Source organism: Pocillopora damicornis, chromosome 3 (genome assembly GCF_964200805.1).
Source record: "Pocillopora damicornis chromosome 3, jaPocDami1.2, whole genome shotgun sequence".
Lineage (NCBI taxonomy): Eukaryota > Metazoa > Cnidaria > Anthozoa > Scleractinia > Pocilloporidae > Pocillopora > Pocillopora damicornis.
This window is the reverse complement of record NC_142672.1, coordinates 16,150,542-16,172,877: the sequence shown is the minus strand read 5'-3', so window position 1 is coordinate 16,172,877 and position 22,336 is coordinate 16,150,542. Positions and strand designations below refer to the sequence as shown.

The 22,336-nt window shown below is 40.2% G+C and overlaps 2 protein-coding genes, 1 non-coding gene and 2 pseudogenes across 7 annotated transcripts in view; all 5 read left to right on the top strand.

The window, feature by feature from the left end:
- LOC149048499 (deoxynucleoside triphosphate triphosphohydrolase SAMHD1-like) overlaps positions 1-22,336 on the top strand; it is a 31,877-nt gene that overhangs the window by 8,892 nt on the left and 649 nt on the right. Inside the window, exons 11-18 of one of the 4 annotated variants that reach the window (XM_089198777.1) lie at positions 1,408-1,464; positions 2,002-2,107; positions 2,397-2,480; positions 3,494-3,574; positions 3,972-4,076; positions 21,490-21,584; positions 21,712-21,757; positions 22,048-22,336. The exon at positions 22,048-22,336 is cut by the window's right edge and continues 649 nt beyond it. In XM_089198777.1, the coding sequence (XP_089054903.1) occupies positions 1,408-1,464; positions 2,002-2,107; positions 2,397-2,480; positions 3,494-3,574; positions 3,972-4,076; positions 21,490-21,584; positions 21,712-21,757; positions 22,048-22,068 (595 nt within the window). In that variant the 3' untranslated portion in view covers positions 22,069-22,336. Of the gene's footprint in view, positions 1-1,407; positions 1,465-2,001; positions 2,108-2,396; positions 2,481-3,490; positions 3,575-3,971; positions 4,077-8,089; positions 8,667-21,489; positions 21,585-21,711; positions 21,758-22,047 lie in introns of those variants that run through there. The other 3 variants (XM_089198776.1, XM_089198778.1, XM_089198779.1) reach the window with 3 other exon arrangements.
- LOC149048503 (5.8S ribosomal RNA) lies at positions 2,858-3,011 on the top strand. Its single transcript, XR_016185419.1, has one exon. It is a non-coding gene; the product is annotated as a 5.8S ribosomal RNA (ribosomal RNA).
- LOC149048502 (uncharacterized) lies at positions 11,186-13,088 on the top strand (annotated as a pseudogene).
- LOC149048501 (uncharacterized) lies at positions 14,100-15,043 on the top strand (annotated as a pseudogene). The gene has a single exon (XR_016185404.1). The product of XR_016185404.1 is annotated as an uncharacterized LOC149048501 (transcript).
- LOC149048500 (uncharacterized) lies at positions 15,796-19,118 on the top strand. The gene is made up of 2 exons (XM_089198775.1): positions 15,796-16,745; positions 17,420-19,118. Exons 1-2 carry the CDS (start codon positions 15,930-15,932, stop codon positions 19,019-19,021), a joined length of 2,418 nt encoding a protein of 805 aa, XP_089054901.1. The 5' UTR covers positions 15,796-15,929; the 3' UTR covers positions 19,022-19,118.

Genomic DNA, 22,336 nt, shown 5'->3' with positions numbered 1-22,336 from the left:
ATTTCAAGCCTTCATATGGTCTGATTTCCACATATTAATATTTGCGTAGTCACCAAACAGATGAGAGATAAAACCACCAGAAAAGTAAACAAATGGCTAGTCACGAAAGCAACTCTTCGCTTCTCCTTATAAAAATTCGCTGGTGCCTCATGTTCTAAGCCAATAACAATGTAAGACACTTATGGAAAAATATGTGTGTGTACACCCAGGAACGTGGAAAATATATCGAGTCGAAGGAACAGTTTAGGACTCGGTCCGCATTTTTGTCAGCAAAATAAACACATCGGTGAAAACGATGAAACGTACGGACCACGTGCAAAGCTGTCAATTGTTTCTCGAATTTTGCGCGTGTCTATTATTCAATAGTGACATACATACATACAAACTTTATTGGAACTCCCTTCAACAGGGCTTTTCAGTCATCTCATTCACATCTACATCTACTATTATTAAGTTGGTAATTTTTTTACTGATATCACCAACCAACTCGCGCGCAAAGTAACAAGACTATATGAAGGCTTGAAATTATATGAAGAACGATTGTGATCAAGAAACGGCTAAGGAATATTCCACAATAGTGCAAATGATCATGAAAGATGATCGCGGAAAAGCGATTGCGTGACGCTCGGTAAGTTGTAAGATGACTTGTTATCACGTAGCAGAAGAAAAAAACAGTTTAAATTCTCAGTCTGTATTTTGTACCCAGTCTGCAGTCTGCATTTTGTACTGACCGGACTGGTATTGCTTTTTTTGTTCGAGCGAGCTTCAAGTCCGAACCGAAATATTGGAGCTCGAAAAAAATTCTAGTAAGACTATTTTGGCCGTTTTGATTGATATGTGGACTGTATGTTGAAGAGCTCACGAGGAAAAATACACTGATAGAGCAATGATTACTTTATACCAACTGAAGACAAACGCAAACGCGCGGCTTACCAATATGGCTACCTTAGATGCTCTTTCGCGTGGTCACAGCGTGTGTCGAATTGAACCCGCTACGGGTCCCCTAGGTGTGAACATTTTGGCTTCTCGATTCAAGTTGCATTTTCAGAAGTTCAAAAAATGTGATTTGGGGTTATTTTTATTAAACCATAGAAACATTTTATTTCTTTCCACGTGAGAATCTGAGTTTCATCGAAATTAATTTGACTTTCACTAAGCGGGGATGGGTAGCATGCGAGACTACTTCTGTTCACGGTCCACAATGCAACTTCTGTCTACAGTCGACAACTTCCGTCCACATCTGCTCCACCACGATACCTCATTCATTGCTTTCAGCATAAATGAGCTAAAAATTTTTCTTGCTACAAGATACACATTTGTTAGTTGGTTGTGACTTTTTGTACAGCTTCTCAATCGAAGGGCAAGATTTACTTAGCAATTCACTTAGGTGTCTTTTCGTAATTGCAGGATTGCAGATGCACTTGTTATGGCTGACAAGCTATTACTTTTCAAAGGATCACAGAGGTCAGTGAATGCCAGCTTCTTCACATTAACTCTGTCACTTGGTGCCCTTTTTAGGAGAATGAATTCTGGGATGCAGTGACACATAGTGATACCACTATATATTTCTATAAAAAATTGTTTGAGAGGTTCAATCAATAAGCCAACATCTTTTTTCCGACTGAAAAGAGTTCTCGGGGTAAGGATGAGAGTCGCAAGACAGACAACTTAACCAAAACCACAGACGGGTTGTGCGGGATTCTTAAGCCAGCGACACTCCTGGCGATTTTATACGCTGATCGCGGCGATGGGCCAAAGTCGCCAGGTGTGTCCGATGCGGCGATTGTGATTTTGACCGATCGCGTGTAAAATCGCCGGGTGCGTAGCCGGTTTTAAGCGCGAAGGAAAAATTTACTACAATTCAATTGGAGAAAGTTGCAGAACAAGATATAATTTCAAAGTTTAAAGGCTGATTTTTATATAAACAACTATGTTATAACAGTTGAGTTACAGTGTGTGAATCAGGCTCTAACAGTTTCCTATGTTTTCGTCGTTTGTTAGGAATTGTCCAATTTCTGAATGTATTGATGACATGAATGCGTATTCACAGCTAAGTGATCGCGTGTATTACCAGATCCTCAACTCGAGCGATCCTAAGCTGAAAGAGGTGATTATCAACAGGAAGACTTTCAGGGCACAACATTCAATATGGTTTCGTTCTTTTGAGACACCTGTTCTTTGATTGATCAGAACTTCCAAGGATTAGATGAAAGGTTAATGACATCGGAAATGAATTTCTTCCTTTCAGTTGTAGTTTGCCGAAAACTGGGTTCTAAAACTACGGAGTTTTTTCAATGGGGGGGGGGGGGGGGAGAGAGAGGGAGAGGGAATGTTAGTTCTTACCTCCAGCGTTTTTGTGTCGTTTCATTGTTTTGTTTCTTTGCTTGTTTTTCAAGGCTCGTACAATTTTGCGCCGAATACAGCACCGGAACCTTTACGAATATATCGGCCAAACCATTTTCCGCGAACTTCGAGATAAAGTAAGTTTAATTGGACTTTTTTTTTTAGCGGTGAATGACAAGAGACGTAATGCAATAAGTTTCAACTTGATAAAACTAGAATGAGAAATCAATGAAAATTGATAAATGATAGTCAGTCGATCAATCAATATTAAATGTGGGAATGGATGAAATTATTGGACTTGTATACTTTGGTATGGTCACAATGCAGTGTGGCGTTGGACGCTTCGTCCGCTGTATTGGTGTGTTCCTCTCTCTCTCTCTCTCTCTCTCTAGTGCGTGCACTCAATGCGCTGTGGCGCGGTCAGCTCCTGCCCCGACGACATTTGACAGATAGTTTCGTTCAAAGAACTGATTACAGAGATACCTGTAGGATCTAAAGAAAAAAAAAGTTTGACAACTTTTAACGGTGGATCTCTAGGCTCACGCATCGATGAAGAACGCAGCCAGCTGTGATAAGTAGTGTGAATTGCAGAATTCGGTGAATCATCGAATCTTTGAGCGCAAATGGCGCTCTTGGGTTCTCCCAGGAGCATGTTTGTCTGGGTGTCTATTAAAACACCCTCCGTGCGAATCCGCGCACGCGTCCGCCAGGTCCCGTCTTAACGCACGAGTTCGTGCGTGAAGTGAAGTGTTATAAAGTGTGATCGATTTTTATAGATTGATATCAATTAATTTCGTTGCTGAGCGTTATCATCGATAGGCCAGGCTGAGGAAGAAGATGAAGATAGATAGTTGAGTGGATGATTTTAGATAATGTTACTGGTATTCGAAACTGGGTGAATTCTGAGCTCGGTAATGAACAAGGAGAAAATTTCTCCCTTTTCCCTGTCGCGAACGTGAGACATATAAAAAATGGCGTGGCTCACCATAGAGTCTCTTTGGTTTAGTGATAAAGCGTTGGAGCGTGGAATCCGAAGGTCTGAGGTTCAATTCCTCAAGGGGACTTTTCTTTATCCCATGCTCGTGGAAAACAGGAAAAAAAAGAAAAACATCTTTCTCTAACAGTTGTCATGATTTTTATTGGTCAGAAGGAGATTCCAGGCATACAAAAAGTTATGGCCGATTGTATTGAAGACGGCCCTAAACTCGACCCAGAAGACTTTATAATTGACGTAAGTATGGCGATGGAATGTGTCCTTTTATTACAGGAGTCAGGGTAGCACCCGCCCTGACCGTCGCGTGGACAGTCTGACGTTTTTCTTCTCTCTTGATGCAACTCAACTGGAAGTCAGTTTGATAATGGTGGACAATTTAATCAAGGACATATTTTTTTGTAAATCACTAGTACTCACTTTTGTAATCAAGGTTCAATGCTTAGCATAGTAAACTCTTTACAAAAATAGGATTTGAAATAGGATTTGTTTTCATTCCTTACAAGGACACTTGAAACTCCACCGAAACTAGTGTTCATGATTAACAAGAGCAGAACCTATGTTTCGAAGTATCCAATGTAGTAGGTCTCCCGTTGGAAAAGCAACTTTAAGACAAAAATGACTTTTGTTTTCCCAGATGGTCACTTTCGACTATGGAATGAGAGATAGAAATCCAATCGATGAGGTGCGGTTTTACAGCAAACACGAGCCAAATAAACCTCGTGTTTTTGAAAAGGATGAGGTTTGTTGTTGTTTTTCAATTTAAGTGGATATTCATGTGTTTATGTGGCAAAATTTCGTACACTTATAGATAGTGCTTAGTGGCTCTCGCTGATATCAGAAGGTAAGCAATTTACGACCATAATAGCGGAGCTCGCAGCGTGCACAGCACGCGCAGCATAGCCCGAAATAGTTGTAACCCACCAAGCCAAAAAAATTTGGACTTATAACTGTACGACCTACCGTACAAGGTGTTACTTTTAGCATGCACGGCTAAAAGTATTGCGGGCACTATCTTAGCCTTTAAGCAATGGAAAGGCGAAGGCGAAGGTGATGCACAGGCACGATTGCGTGCGTAACTAGAGGACACTCGCAGATGACAATGAAGTGTGCATTCTCGAGTGCCGAGCTTTCGTGCATTGTACCGCGGGCAGACAGTTAGGCGTTACACGAGGGCTTCACATGGACTAGTAGATGTGAAGCCCCGTAAGCAAATAATTTGCAACCTGCGTTTTGAGCGGGAAATTAAACTGGTGAGGTTGTGGTTGAACAGTAATTCTCAGTATTTTGCAATTTTAATCAACTCGCGAAGCAACAATACCCACAGACCTAAAGCTTTGTCAACCGGAGGAAATTGTCATAATTCAAGTGCGTGGAGAAAGGGTTTTGAGTGAAAATGGGCTGGAAAGAAAGAAACAGAGCAAACAATAAAAGAAAGAAGTAAAAGGCGAAAAGCGAGTCGAGAAAAACGTGCAAGAAAGTTAGAAAGGACGCTAAAATAGGCTGAATATGGCGAGAGGACCATGAAAGAGAACAAGAAAAGGCATAAGTAAAGAGGCGAATATCTAGCGAAGAGAAATAGGAGAAGGAAATATAAAGACGCTCCAGAAAACAGACTGAAAAGAAGTCATCAACGAAGAGAAGTGAACAACAAAGGATCCGAGAAAGAAGAGGAGGTAAGTCGTGTCTTATCTGGGTTTTCTCTTACCTTAAGGTCTAGACAAATTCAATCCTTTTTTTCCCAATCTTCCTTTCGATACTAGCTTCAGTTTATAATTCAAATCATGTTTCGGTAAAACAATGACTTTTGCATTCATCGCTTTAAAACCCTCGCGCCGGTTCATCGCTTGAATAACATTTCAAAGTGTTCGTATTCCTTAAGTTATTTCTTGTCCTATCTTTTGGAATGTTTAATACAGTCGTGGTGTTAATGGAAAAGAAGTCATCTTATGGATTATGTTTTGCCTAAAAAGTTTTCAAATGATAGCGAACGGTGTGAGCAAGTTTCTATCATTCTCTCTTCAGTTAGGTATCGCAGGGTTTACATTATTATTTGGAAAAAAGGCGCTATGTCGAAGATTTGTTGTTTTACCCTAGGAGCGAAGTAATAGACGTATAATGAGTTTGAATCAGCGATGTCCATATTTACTTTAAGTCTGACGCGGTAATTTGATTTTTTTTAACAGGTTTTTATTGTCCAAGTAATCGAAATTGCCAACGTGCGATGAAAGTCTATCGCTACTACTTTTAAAGCCGAACAAAGTATACACGAGTTACATTATGTTAAAGCTACCGAATGTTGCTCAGCAGAACTGTTTATACCTTACGTGGATAAGGGAAATGTATTTAGCTGGCTGTGAACTGCATATTCAAACACCTATGTTTCTAATTGTTCTTACCTTAAAACAATATGTCAACGGCAAAACCATCTGAGGACGTGAAGTTCGAAACATCAACGCCATGACGATGGGGAAGCAGGTTGTTTTTGAACTGAGTCTGCATTTTACCCCTGGTTTGCAGTCTTCAGTCTGAATTTTACCCTTAGTCTGCACTTAACCTTCGGTCTGCAGTCTGCGTTTCACACTGACTGATATAAAAAGTAAAAAGTTGACCATATGGAAAGTCGAATTGACCATGTAAAATTCACGTTTGGTCATGGTACTTTTCAACGCTATGTTTTCATGCTTTCTACTTGATTCATTCGAACGTCAAGAAATGGTTTGTCTCACAAAACATGGAGCCACTTTCTCTTCACTGAGCATCTCAAGGCGTACTTAATGTTCAGGTTATGATGAACATGCTTGCGATATGATAATTTTTTCTCAATGCTGGAAACTGAAGTATCAGTCTCTGAAATTGATAGTCATCATATTCGCAAGAAGCGTCCTAAATGTGTTCGTATAATTAAACAGGGTCCTGGCAATTTGAGCTCACAAGCATGCTTTTAAGCACATGGTCAGCATAAATAATTGTTAATTACAGTTTTCGAATTGAGGAGCAGTTTTTGAGTGTCTGTTTCTGTAACCTTCCTGGATATTTTTTAAATTACATCCGTAAGTTTTTGGCATGTACTATTTTAAAATTCATAAATGGCATTCCCTTTTCATCCTTGTAAAGAGACATTACACATTTCTTTAACAAAAATCTGAAACATGAAGTCAACTTAATTTCAATGAGTCTGAAACTTCACTCTACATAAGAACATTTTACCGAAGTATAATGTTATATTTATTCCCTGTCTTTCTGGTACATATGATTACCATGTGTCTTAACCCTTTGACTCCCAAAATTTCATTCATAATTCTCCTTACTGTCTGCCAAACAATTTATGTGATGTCAGTTTGGAGAATTTGGAATTTGATCAACTAACAATACCCTAATTGATATTTTTCTTTATTCTCATTACTTGTCTGCTTGATATCATATACGTCATTAGAGGGACTTAAAGGTTTAAAATGGGGGATTTCCTTATTTTGTAATGATTTTAAATATTCTTAGGCTTTCAAATGTACCAAAAAAATGTGATGAGAATCTAATGTTATGAAACACTTACAATGGAATAACCTGTTACTGGTAGCTTATATCTTTCACTGAATGTTTAAAATTTTCATGGGAAATGCTTTTATTTGAAAGCGGGGGTACAGAAGTCTTCAAAGCTGTTAGAAATAAGCTAGCTGTTTGCAAGTAATGAAAAGCAAATTGACAATCATACCTTCATGATTGACATGCTTCACTCATTCATGTCAGTTGTGTTTACCTACCATTGTAGTGGTGTCTTTAGAAGATTTTTTGGTGTTGCTGTTGTCCTTTGCTGATCTTTGTAGCCAAAAAGCTACCAAAGGCACTGAACCTCAATTTTTATGTACACAAGGCACCCTCCAAGATGGAAGAAGAGAAGACCATAGAATGATGTCTACTTAAGGCACTTGCACTTACTTCAATCATATATTCAGGCAATACTCTACAAACAGAAAACTTACATGATGCCTTATATGTGCACATAACTGTGCACATTTCATATACTCCTTGCATTTGTTGGCAACAATAGCTAAGATTGTTAGGAAAGCAAACAAACAAATGAACCAAACAAATGAACAGAAGACAGTGAAATGAGGGAAACTGTAAAATTTACCACATGCCGTAAAATGTCACAGAATACTTGAGAAGGGAAACTTGAATTGTGCTAGCCAATTTCTTCTATTGCCCTACATGTTTTTGATCAAATAAGGGTTTGCCTGCAACGTGTCAAATTACCAGTGTGGACTTGATTCTTCTCAGACGTCAGCTGGTAAAAGATAGATACTAAAATTAGAAGTTCATAAGAAAAAGTACACATCTTCAAAACAATCATACTTAAGTGGTGGCATGATTGATTCATGACGTTTAGAATGACAGAAGCAGGAAAAACACATTGAGCTTTTTCCTATTCACCAGTAAGTTAAATAGATTTTGGATTCTGCACTAGAACTGGATGAGATTAAATTTATTCAAATCATACTTCTTTATGCTTTGTTTACATGGAAAAGTAATTGTTATTATAGCTTCACAGATGTTTTCGTTGCCGTTGCAATTAACATTCATAACAAAGTTTCATTTAACATAAAATGTTTCAAGAACTTTCTTCCTTTCTCTTCAATGCCATTTACTATTTCTGGGGCACAATTAAAGGAAGCAGGTGGTTAAAAAAATTATAACTTTTGATGTAGGTAATTATTTGATTATGTGAGTAACATTTAATGTTTTCACATGTAACAGGATCATAAAGCTAAAGATAGCCTCAAAAAGGAGTGAACTCCACAGTAACAGCTAGGTGACTAATTTGGAAAGTTGACCACTTGGTAAATACACCTTGGCTTATAGTTCTGATGGTTACAGTTTGCTGAGGTAACTGGAATGTCACTACCTATGCAGGAACCTTCCACATGACCTGCACAATCATCTGTTATGAGATAACAATAGAAAAATGCATTTGTGTCAGTAGAACTATTGTAAGTACAGTACCACCTAGTGACAAGAACTAATGATTTCCTGTAAGCATGAACGTTTGGAAGAAGTTATGATGGTAATTGACCCTTTCTTTGCTAGGATGCATAGGGTCTGATGATTGTAATGTATACCTTTTAGCTTTCAAACTTTCAACTTTGTATTAATTGTAATGTTTACCATATCTATTTCACTGTACCTTAAGCCCCCAAAGTTGAAGCATGTGAGTCAATAACCTGACTTCTTCTGTTTGGAATTGTGTGATTATATCATTTTGTTGTGTAAGTTACCACATTGTAACATGTAAAATTATTATTTAGATTGCATTAAATACTCTGGCATAGGCTTTCATTAATGCATGGTGTTTCTTACCGATGCTCACACCCAAACTAAACATTGATATAAGGAATTGGTCACAGCCCTTGCAAAATAAGACTGCAATATTCTGGTTATCTCGAGAAAATTTCTGGAAATATGACAGAAAATGTTTCTAGAAATTTCTAGAATTTACCAGTTTTCTTTTCTGGAAAATTCTAGAATATTCTAGAATGTTAATGAAACATGCTAATTAGGGTAGAATCTGCCAGAATTCGCCTGCTGATTCCAGAAATCACAAACTAGGATAAAATCAGGTTTTTCTTTCATGCTCCTTAAAGAGCGGTGATTGAGATAATGTATCAATTTCCAGCTTTTTCCAGCATATTCCAGATTTCAAGATTTTTTCAGCATTTATTCCAGCTTTTTCAGGTGTTTGCTTCATGATGATTCACTCTAATGACCATGATTATTTTTACTTGCCATTCAACCATTTGAACTAATTTATTAGATGTATACAACAAGGCTAAGCCCGTAATTTACCATGAATCTTAACAGGCTTTTTGTATGTAGCATTCGCATGCCCAACAGAAACAAGAATCGTTTTTTTTTGCCAACAATACCCTAAACAAATTTATTTGAAATTCTATACAGTAAAATTGAATTATCCAAATATATGTTACATATTAAATATTTTCGTTGTCGCTATGATTGTCCTAAACTGAAATGGAAGAAAACATTGTCTTTTTGATTAAAAAAAAAAAACAAAAACAAAAAACAAGGACAATAAAATGTTTCTCACAGCTTTCTCTGTTCTTGTCCTCTGCATTTGGCCTTGTTTTCTTTATTTGTTCTGGCCTTCTTTAGAGCCAGGCCAAGGTTCTTTCTCACAGATGACCTTGTAGCTGCAGTGAATCCTTTCCTTAGCACAATACCTGTAAAAAGGAAAAAGCAAATTAAAGCAGTTTAAGTAAAAAACATGTTACATTTGAAACTGTTTAGTGCAAAACATAAATTATACACACTGAAAGAACTTTAATTATTTTTAATCACATGTTAATTACTGACTTTTTAATTGCTGAATTTAAACCAGTAAATAGATGCAGTCGAATTAAGGTCAAGCCGCCGATGGTTCAACTCGCCGACGCCAACTCGCCGACGCATAAAATCGAGTGGAAACGTCGGCGAGTCGGTCTTCAATCCAGTACAACTTATTAGAAGTTTAACATGTAGAAAGGTAAAAGATCTCTAGTAAGAAAACAATTTTTTTCTTTTTCCAACAAAGTTATAAAGACCTCATGGCGAATATAGCAAGGGAAACAACGCTAAGGACTTAGAAAGCTTCAGACGTGACCGAGATATTGTGTGATAATACTGCAAAGACTCCTCATCTCAATCGGTCAGATTTTTTTTAAAGAAAACTTGGTTTTCTGGACAAGATCTTCAGTTAAAAAACAATTCTTTTTATTTCAAACAAAGTTTATAAGGATGTCAAGGCCAATAAAGCAAGGTGAACATCGCCAATGACCAAAAAGCTTTAGACGCGAACGTTATTGTGTGACAACCACACTGTAAAGACTCATCGTGTCAATCGGTCAGATTTAAAGAAAAAAAAAATTTCTAGACAAGATCTTTGGTAAAAAACAATTCTATTTATTTCCAATAAAGTTTATAAGGATTTCAAGGCGAATAAAGCAAGGTGAACATCGCCAATTTGTTATTTGAAGTGCAAACGTAGTTGGAAATGTTGACCATTTGACAGCATGTAGTACGACAGTATGTATGTGCAGTATTTTGACATGTGGCCATAACAAAGATAACTTTTATTTCAGTTTCTGTAAATGTCTATGGCACATATTTTGTTTACCAAAAATCAAGGAAATGCAGCCAAGACTGACACAAAACCACAAATTCTAATTAATCAAGTAAAATGTTTTGAATTTTGCAAAGATTTTGAGGTAACTATAAGCCAATTGCTAGCAAAAGATGTTGCTTTTATCAGGGAGACCTAGTTACCTGTTTGAGAGACCAGGAGATCCGTTCTGTATTTAGGACAGTTAGCACATATAGGTGTATAGAAATAATTAAAGAAATAAATCTTTAATAATTAACTCACTTTTTTAAATGCTCCGCCTTGATGGTCTCTGGTCTTGCTTCTTAATCTTTGTTGCACTGAAAGCCAGTGACTGATGAATTCTGCAGTTCCTCACTTGAGAACAGCTGCCTTGCTAGTGCCTCCACAGCTGACTTTGCTTCAGTAGCATCCTCTATTAACTTGACCAATGCCTCCTAAAAGAACAATGTAAACTGTAATTAACAATGAGACTACATGTCTGACTTTTGTACATATAGTCTGTTTTATTAGATATTCTAAAGACTGCGGTTAAAAACTAACAATGTTATGCATTTTGAGCCAAAAATCATAAATACTTTCTCCATAGGAGCAACTTGGGCAAAATTGTGTTCTATCAGGGAAAAGAATACAGTGGGCCAATCAATCAGATCCACAGATTTTTAAGACAACAAGCTGAATGATTACTGAAAAAAAAAGAATTTACAAAGTAACCCGCACCTAAGCACTGTCAGACGAATACGACAACAACTCTGGTTTAATCACCGCTGTAAAGATCACGGCCTTGTTCCGGCCGGGCTTAAACTTAAATCCCCGTTGAACACACCGGAGGCCATCCAGATCGTCAAAGCCACCTACAGACGACTGGTCAAAGCGCGGATAAATGATTGCCACAGAGGACTCAAACGCAATAATAACAAAAAACAACAACTACACGACAAACTGAACCAACTGATACCTACGGAATTACTTGACACTATTGCCGACAAACGAGCCAACAAAGCGACTGAACGTGCCCGTACTGTGCATCAACAGAAACTGACACGACTTGTATGCAACAAAGAACAGAGACAAAGTAAACCGGACGACAACTGGGTAAGAAACATCTCTTCCCATCCCTTAGACAAGAATGAAACTCACGTACTGTCATACGGACTGAAACACTCAGTTACTCCGAAACGGATACCGACCGAAGCTATTGTATCTAGTATTGAGGCGGCTCTATCTCGACAACGAGAGCTACCTGTGTCTACTAAGGATAACATCAGAAGTAGAATTGCTTTCACTATACAATCGGCGTCACTACATGACAGCAGCTTGACTAAAGACGAACGACATGCCCTCAAACGACTGAGAAACGACAAGGACATTGTTATTTTACCAGCCGTCAAAGGACGAGTTACTGTTGTCATGGACAAGACTGACTATCACGACAAAATGGACGCAATTGTTAACGACAAACAGACTTACAAAGAACTCAAACGTGACCCGACTCCTGCGCTTCAACCCTAACTTAACAGCACATGGCACTCAAGAAGACAAACGCCATTGACACCCAACGCTACTACCGACTAAGTTGCTCAGTACCACAGCCACCGAAACTTTATGGTCTGCCGAAACTACACAAACCTGGTTTCCCAATGCGACCTATTATTTCCTTCTGTGGTTCTCCGGCATACCAACTGTCCAAGTACCTAACAACAATACTACAACCGCTCACCGACAAATCCAGACGAAAACTACAATCCCGCGAGGACTTCATTAACGCCATTAAGACTGTACAGATACCTGATGACTACAAACTAGAGTCATTTGATGTGAAATCTCTTTTTACAAGTATTGCACTTCAACTGGCACTACAATGTACTGAGACTGCTATCCTACAATCTACCGACCCTCTACCGCTACCGACAGAGGACATTATGGACTTACTAAACCTTTGCCTGACATCAACTTACTTTCAGTACAACGGTAAACACTACAAACAGTTACACGGTACAGTTATGGGGTCTCCAGTTTCTGTTGTTTTAGCAGAAATTGTGATGCAGAAACATCGAGGAAAGCGCCCTTTCGACTTGCCGACAGACGATACCACTTTGGTTACGCTACGTTGACGATACTTTCACCGCCGTACGACACGACGAAATCGACGCATTCCACCACCACCTTAACGAGCAAAACACTGACATACAGTTTACTAGAGAGGTCGAAGAAAATGGTAAACTACCTTTTCTAGACTGCTTGGTAAACCGTGACGACAATTCATTACGGACAACAGTTTACAGGAAACCGACAAATACCGACAGATTACTGGACGAGTCATCCTACAACCCGACGTCACACAAAGCCACTACTATCAGGACTCTTACCCGACGAGCGCAATTAGTATGCAACACGACAGACAGCTTATCCGACGAGAACGAGTACCGTGTTTTTTCAAAGAAAAACTACAACGAAGACTTCATCCAACGTAACACTCACAGACCTACTCTTGCTGCTGCTACCACCACCACCACCACCACCACCACCACCACCACCACCACCACCACCACCACCACCACCACCACCACCACCACCACCACCACCACCACCACCACCACCACCACCACCACCACCACCACCACCACCACCACCACCACCACCACCACCACCACCACCACCACCACCACCACCACCACCACCACCACCACCACCACCACCACCACCACCACCACCACCACCACCACCACCACCACCACCACCACCACCACCACCACCACCACCACCACCACCACCACCACCACCACCACCACCACCACCACCACCACCACCACCACCACCACCACCACCACCACCACCACCACCACCACCACCACCACCACCACCACCACCACCACCACCACCACCACCACCACCACCACCACCACCACCACCACCACCACCACCACCACCACCACCACCACCACCACCACCACCACCACCACCACCACCACCACCACCACCACCACCACCACCACCACCACCACCACCACCACCACCACCACCACCACCACCACCACCACCACCACCACCACCACCACCACCACCACCACCACCACCACCACCACCACCACCACCACCACCACCACCACCACCACCACCACCACCACCACCACCACCACCACCACCACCACCACCACCACCACCACCACCACCACCACCACCACCACCACCACCACCACCACCACCACCACCACCACCACCACCACCACCACCACCACCACCACCACCACCACCACCACCACCACCACCACCACCACCACCACCACCACCACCACCACCACCACCACCACCACCACCACCACCACCACCACCACCACCACCACCACCACCACCACCACCACCACCACCACCACCACCACCACCACCACCACCACCACCACCACCACCACCACCACCACCACCACCACCACCACCACCACCACCACCACCACCACCACCACCACCACCACCACCACCACCACCACCACCACCACCACCACCACCACCACCACCACCACCACCACCACCACCACCACCACCACCACCACCACCACCACCACCACCACCACCACCACCACCACCACCACCACCACCACCACCACCACCACCACCACCACCACCACCACCACCACCACCACCACCACCACCACCACCACCACCACCACCACCACCACCACCACCACCACCACCACCACCACCACCACCACCACCGAAGCTAACGACAACGCAACTTCTACGACCACAGCCACTATACCATACATAAAGGGCATATCTGAGAACATCTCACGCATCCTACAACCATTCAATATCCGCGTCGCCCACAAACCTATTACCACACTAGGTCAGTTACTTACTAACATCAAAGACAGAGACGAACCGAGGAACAGATAAGGAGCAGTATATAAGGTCAATTGCTCCGACTGCCACGCCTCCTACATCGGTGAGACTGGCAGAAACCTCGCAACTAGACTGACTGAACACAAACGAGCAACGAGGAAAGGCGATGTCAACAATCACATTGCTGAACATCACCGACTTACGAACCAAACTATCGACTGGGACTCTGCGCAATGCCTACCCTACAGCAGCAACTACTTTCAACGACTGACCCTGGAAAGCTGGTTTTGCTAACTTGGAACAGACTCCACTCAACAGGTGTCAACCACTACCGGCACCGTACGAACGACTCATCCACGACATTAACATTACGAACGAACCGAACAGAACGACCTAACTTCACTAACGGATCCAAACGACCAATCACGACTGACCTACGCCACTTGAGTCTTACAGCCAATAACATCTCGGCAAAACTGACCAATCAGTGCATACAAACCGGACTAAGTAAATTCGACTGATAACAACCTTTCACTTAACTCTGATAATGACTTCCGCTCAGGTTGTCGAAACGTCAGTCGCCACTACCGACAACAGTCCTTCTCAGAACTACACTCACCCGGACGATCAAACTACACTACTACACGTTACCCCCGGGTTCAAACCATCTACTGAAAACTAATTTATTTTGTAAGATACATGTACCTGTAATATATGTTTTTAACATCCTTTTTTTTACGTTTTTGATATCCATGCATCAATGTGGTTTACATGTGCATCTTGAAGGGAAGAAATACCTTTGTAGGCCCTTTGAATCTCTCTTCATTTGGGTCCTCTTTCTCTGTAGTTTCATTTTCCATTGCCACTTTTCCCTGTTGATAGATAATGTAATGTCTGTCATGTCACAGTTAGACCAGATGGTCTTTTGCACAGAACTTTGCAAAAATGTGCCACAATGTCCCATTATTGATTGACAGTTTGCCCCAAGCAACTTAGCTTCCAACCACACCTTAAATTAGAATAGGATTCTGGAATAAAGCTGTCATATACTAGAAATTTCTAGAGACTTCTAGAAATTATCGGAAAGCTGTAAACTGGTTTTGCAAGGGAAAGTATGTGAGTTTTAAAGGGTGGAATCTGGAAAAGCAAGGATCCTCCTTTAATTACAGGGTTCGCACGCGCCTTGAAAGTCCTTGAAAGTCCTTGAATCTCAAAATAAAAATTCAAGGCCTTGAAAGTCCTTGATAATTGTAGTCAGTGCTGGAAAGTCCTTGAAATTTGTAGCTAATTTAATCCAACTTAGATTCTAGAGTGCCTTATCTGAAAATATATGCAACTGGCACAAACGTAGCAACACATAATAGTAAGATACAAATAACAAACGATCGTAACGCCACTCCGCATGTCGATCAATCGCCCATATCCATTTGTCCTGTTCTTGGTTCTATTAATCACTCTGATTGGTTGAATGTCTCGAATGTCAGGGGCCAATCAAATGTTTTGTACTATTCCCTCTTTCTGAGAAAAGCCATGTGCTTTGAGTGCTTTCCTTGTCTGGGTTAGTGTTGATTGTTTGCGTTTTGTTTCACGAGTGAGAGATTTAAAACAATGGGCAAGTGTGTTTTCAGCAACTTGTGGCTTCAGAAATCACTGTATAAAGATTGGCTTCGAGAAGTCAAGGGTGACAAGCACAAGGCACGATGCATCGTGTGTATGAAGGATGTTGACATTTCGAGCATGGGAGAGTCAGCGCTCACAAGTCACTTGAAAGGAAAAAAACATCAAACACTGACATCCCAGAAAAGGTCATTAGCAAGCGTTCCAGATTTTTTTGGCGTTTCTTCTCAACAACCAGCAACTACAAGTGACGATGCCAAAGAAGTTTCAAAATCCGCTTCGTCTGAAAGTGGCGAACACAACACGCTCAACCCCACAAAGTCTAGTACTACGAGTTCATCTGGTTCATCGGTGATGGAAAGAATTGTCACTCGTGATGAGACTTTGAAAGCAGAAATTTTGTGGGCATTGAAGGTGATAATGTCTCATTACTCCTATAAATCATGCGAAGGTACGAGCAAATTGTTTCAAGCGATGTTTCCTGACAGTCGGATCGCGAGTCAGTTTACATGCGGAGAAAAGAAATGTGCATACTTGATCTGTTTTGGGCTCGCTCCACACTTCAAACAACTTTTGAAGGACGTTGTGAAAAAAGAAGAAGCTTATGTACTTATGTTTGACGAGAGCCTGAATAGCGTGTGCCAGTCAAAGCAAATGGATATTCACATTCGTTCATGGAATCATGACAAACACGAAGTTGAAAGTCGCTATTATACCTCAGTGTTTATGGGGCATGGAACAGCAGAGGACATGCTTTCTCATTTTCGTTCAGGCATAGAAGGAATTCCTCTCAAAAAAGTTTATCAGGTAGGATGCAACTCTCGTTATGTTTGGGTAATCCATGAAATTGTTTGCAAGATATGCTTCTTTGAAGTTGTATTATTTCTTACCCTCAATTATCGACATTTCGAAATAGGCAATAGCACAAACTTAGTCTTCACACAATTACCTAATTTCAATTATTCTTTGTCATATTGCCACTCTTTTGAAAGACCTATGTCTTGCCATTATTAAAAAGGTGTGATCAAATTGGAATCAATTATATTGTTTTCATGACTGGCATTTAATTTCATCGTTCGCCGGCGAACGATAATTACAAGAAGTTGCGTTAAATTTTTTTTAACATGAAAATCTTTCAATGTCTGTTATTATTTTGCTGTAGAAGGGCGAAAGATGCAAGATTACTTAATCTAATTTATTGCATGTAATATAAATTGTGCGTTCACAATCTAGCCAATGTTCCAAAAAGCGATAAAATTGTATTAAATAGAAATGAAACACCTTACTTGGTTTTCTGCCCTTTAAGGTCTAAATAAATCAACACTCTTTCATTGCAAATCTTCACAATTCCAATGCATCCATGACTAGTTCACTTCGTGTCTAGGTGGACAATGACACGAACTCTGGGACGTAATGCAAGTACTAAATTAAATAATCTGTTTCCCTTTCAATATTACAAGGAATGTTTTCTCTCATACTAGTTGTCAATGGATGGACCCAACGTTAATTGGAAATTTTACAGTATGCTGACTGATGAGGCAAAAAGGGAGCATAATAGTCACATGCTGAACATTGGCAGCTGTGGTTTACACATTCTTCATGGAGCATTCAAGGATGGTGCTGTGGCATCAGGATGGCAGTTAGACAGGTTGTTCTCCAGCCTTCACTGGCTTTTTCAGGACAGTCCGGCAAGGAGAGAGGACTACACCAAAGTAACAGGAAACTCACTGTTTGCTTTGAAGTTCTGCAAACATAGGTGGTTGGAGAATGTCTTGGTTGCAGAACGTACACAGAGTATGTGGGACAGTGTTGTCAAGTATGTTCAGAGTGCAAGGGCAGGAAAAGTTCCACAGCCACAGAATAAATCCTTTGAAACTGTACAAGAGTTTGTTGCAGATCCCTTTACGACTGCAAAAGTCGCTTTCTTCCTATCAGTAGCCAAGCAAGTGACACCGTTTTTGACACTCTATCAAACCGACAAGCCTATGCTTCCTTTCCTGGCTACAGACCTGTACAGCATGCTTGGGGGATTAATGAGAAGATTTATTAAGACCACTGTTATCAGTGAAGCCAAAACCCCATTGAAGCTTACAAAACTTGACCCTGCTGACTCCAACATTCATGCCTCTCATTCCAAGATTGACCTGGGGTTTACAGCTGACAAGAAGATCAAGGAGTCGATTGCAAAGTCCACAGTTTCAGAGAAAAGAGTGCTTCAGTTTCAGATGGAATGCAAGGAGTTCCTTATGAAAGTAGTTTGCAAACTGATTGCCAAAGCACCAATTCAGTATTCCCTTGTAAGGAATATAAATTGCATAGATCCAAGAAACATGATGAGTGACCATGATGTTTCCATCACAAAATTCAAGAGAGTTTTGACTACCCTTGAAAATGCCAAGAAAGTCCCGGAAGGTGAATGTGATTCCCTTTTGGAACTATTTAGACAATTCATTATGGAAGTCCCCTCTTCTTCTCCGTCGGAGTTCAAAGACTATGATCCTAACAATGATAGACTTGATTCCTTTCTGTATCTTCACATGGGACAGAAGCGATCCTACCAATCATTGTGGAAAGTAGTCTCAGAGCTACTGATATTATCACATGGCCAGGCCAGTGTCGAAAGAGGATTCTCAGTCAATAAGCAACTGGAAGTCGAGAACCTCCAAGAGCGCTCCTTCATTGCTCAAAGGCTGGTACAAGACCATGTACAATCTGTGGGAGGTGTCCTTGCTGTTTCAATCAACAAACCACTTCTTTTGTCAGCTGCAGGAGCTAGGCAGAAGTATTTATCATATCTTGATGAACAAAAGAGGAAGAAAATCTCTGAGGGTGTAGAACTGAAGCGAAAGGAGCTAGTCGATGAACTTGACGAACTTAAAAAGAAAAGAAGGCGTTTAGACAGTGATGTTGACAATCTTGTTAAATCGGCAGACGAGTTTGCACAGAAAGCAGAGGACACTGGGAAACTTGTGTGGATTACAAAGTCAAATAGTTTGAGGAGAACTGCAAAAGAAAAGGAGATAGCTCGCAAAGACCTTGAGTGCAAAATTGCGAATGTTGTGGATGAACTAAAAAAGGCATAGACTTTTAGCTCGACTTAAGCTCGGCACAATCGCTACTAGGATAAGGTGAACATTCTTTTATTTTGCAGTTGGTGGAGTCCTTGAAAAATAAAAAATATGTCCTTGAAAAGTCCTTGAAATATGTCCTTGAAAAGTCCTTGAATTTTTAGTCCAAAAAAGGGTACGAACCCTGTAATTAGGACTGAAATTAATGGGGCCTCTCCTATTTTAATTCATGGTTTTACTTTGACCTGCCTCCTCCCCTGTAATGTTTAGAGCACATAGATGAAGAGGACATTTTTTGTATTTTGACGCATGAAAGTTAAATTAATTGGCATCCACATAATTCACAAAGCAAGAATATATTAATGCCTAAGCTTAATAGGTTAAAAAAATAAAATAAGAGTTGTGCAGACCATATCTTACTTTTTTATCCTCCTCTGGATATATATTCAAATAACGTGGTCACTATCAGTTTCATTCACTATCACTTTCCACTGAGCTTGTTCTATGTATCTCGATTATCCCGCCTATGCTGAATTCTAATGTTTTAACCAAATTTTCTTTTCTTTTGAATATTCTTAGATCTCTTAGTATCAGTTAATATTCATTTAATTAAAATAATTACATGAAATCTTGCAGATGTATGGCACATAATTTTTTCCTCTAATCCAACTAACATTTCATTTTGTGTAGGGATTGGTATTGGCTATAAACGTATAGTCAAATTAAAGTTTTGTGCACAGCCTATGTATCAAATTTATGTAATAAAAGATTGTATCCTTCTTAAAACTAGTTTATCAGAATAAGAACGAGTTACCAGGTACAAGTAAGGCTTCAAAATTGATGGTTTTCAGGTTTGAAAAAAGTTACTGCCCACTAAAATTGTCAGTTCCTTTGCCCTGACAGCCCAATCTCATTAAAACATTGGCTATAGGAGCGATTCGCAAATTAATAATACAGACAAGGGATCCTATTCTCATACACCCTCCTCAATCCTGTTAGCTCATTATAGACTTGGCATTTCAAACATGGTGTATATGCCACAAATTTTCCATTTCCCTGACTTACTTGAATTATTTTATAATGGTGTTTACAAGTTGTAGAAAATGGTTGGGTTGAAATATAGCACAAAGACTTGCCAGTAGATAGTCAAATGACCAGTAAATTAAATTATTTGCAAACTTGTGAAATTACCATCTAAAACTTTTCAAACTTTTTAGTATAGTCAGTAAAAACATTAACTCAACTTTTAAACTAAAGAGAAAACTTGATTGATGTTTGGAATAGATTTCTGTGATGTAAAAATGAAAGTGTGATGTAAAAATGAAAGCCAGGTGTTATCTCAAGTTTTCTTAAAGACACCCACATTATATGCGGTTACAGCAGAGGTTACCGAATTAAATAACAGAAGAAATCCTAAAAGGACGCCGTGTATTAGCAGCCAGGGTACAATCAGGACGCCGTGTATTAGCAGCCAGGGTACAATCATGTAACAAGAATGACCAAAAGAGAAAAAAAAAGATACTGGTTCAAACACGAATTGAAAATTTCTTTTCTTTTTAATTTTCTACGCTAAGCAGAGGAGGTTGAAACGTTGGGGAAAACCGGGGGGGGGGGGGGGGGGTGCAAGCATTCATACCTGGTAACTTTAAGAGAAGATATTAGAGAGGCCCATATGCTTCTGGCGTATTGTTTTACTGACTCACTCTTCTCACTCTTTAATCGACCAGTAATGTCTTAACGCGAAGTAGTTTACCTTCGTTTCTTTCAATTTTGGCTCAATTTCCCTAACTAAAATTATAAGCACGCTCAATAGAATATAATTTTAACTGATGCTGACATTATACACTTCATCTGAAGAAGAAAACATTCCTTATCTTCGAAAATTTGCTCAAAACATCAGGAACTACAACGAAGGTCCTATGCTGTTTAAGGATACCGCTGACTAGATGCGTGTTGATCGCTTTGCAAGTTGTGAGAACATCGTCCCCAGGTTGTCCCCCTCTTCCCCCCTCCCCACCCTCTGGACTGGTCCCTAAATCCCCTTGAAGAAACTCTTCTACAGCCAGTGCTGAAGAGGTTTATTACAGTTTTTATTCATAATGATAAAGGATAGGAAAATAAACTAGCAAGAGCTCCGCTTTTATTTAAGCTTGGCTATATCTGTATATCATAGCACTACTCAATAGCTTTCGTTTGATTGGTCACACTCTGGGGTTTTATCCACAGATTTAGAAGTTAAATCAATTTGCCGATGGGCGATAATGCGCCCTTTTAATTGATTTTGCTTTATAATAACCCTCTATAGATGAGGGGTGTTATTTTTTTTTTTTTATTCAAGGTGAAATTCTGTAGTTAGCACTGCAAAATATACTGCTGGTTAAGAAAGTGCGAAGTAGTTTTCACCCAGTTGTTCATTCATGTTAGAATTACACAGAGTGAGCATCGGATAGCATCGAATTTTAATCCAACTATCTCTTTATAAGGTCAGCATCATGCTTCCTGAAATATTTGCAGAGCTGCATCTCCGAGTATATTTTCGCAAGAATGACGACTCTGAACTCTTAAAGAAGGCAAAAAGGTTAGTTCGTAGAGTTTTTATCGACTGCTAATGATAAGTGACACAAATGAAGTACAGTAGACAGCCTCTTCCCTTCCTCTTTGTTCGACTAATTGGTATTTCTTTATTTCTCTGATTTACTTTTCAGATGCTTCTTCCTCTGGTGTGGCGGGCAAATATGTATCACGCCAAAGGTATGAACCTCAGCTCGTTAATTACTGGGAGGGGAATGGGAGGGTAGGGGCACATATTGCAGACTTTTCACAATATTTATAACATTCAGAGATTCACGCACGTGCATTTACATTTCATCTTGCATAGCGGTAGCATTTAGTTGTAAAAGAAGCTTCCACTAGTAGTATGTTTCACTTGACCCTCGGCCACAAAACCCTAATTTCACTGTCCTTAGTGTCACTATCTTACAATTTCCCCCTTTCTCGAAGTTGTTAACTCTCTAAAATTATTGTGCTGTATTTGTTGCAAGGGAGGGGATGCTCTGGAGTAATTGACTCCTCTGAAGCCCGCGCAGGAGAGTGGCCTTAGCAACACGGAGAGACGGCTCAGCTATCAAGCTATCGATGAGGGTTGATTTTAGTTTTTTGATCATTTTACTAACTGTAGTGATAGGATTTTTAGTCATCAAGTTTTATGTGAGCGCTAAAAATATATATAAAATTCAAATTCAATTGCGTGAACGTGCTTCATATTCTTATTGTGCACGCTCATGATGTCAGCAAAAAAATCCCTCGAGGAAAAAAACTTTCTCCGCGATT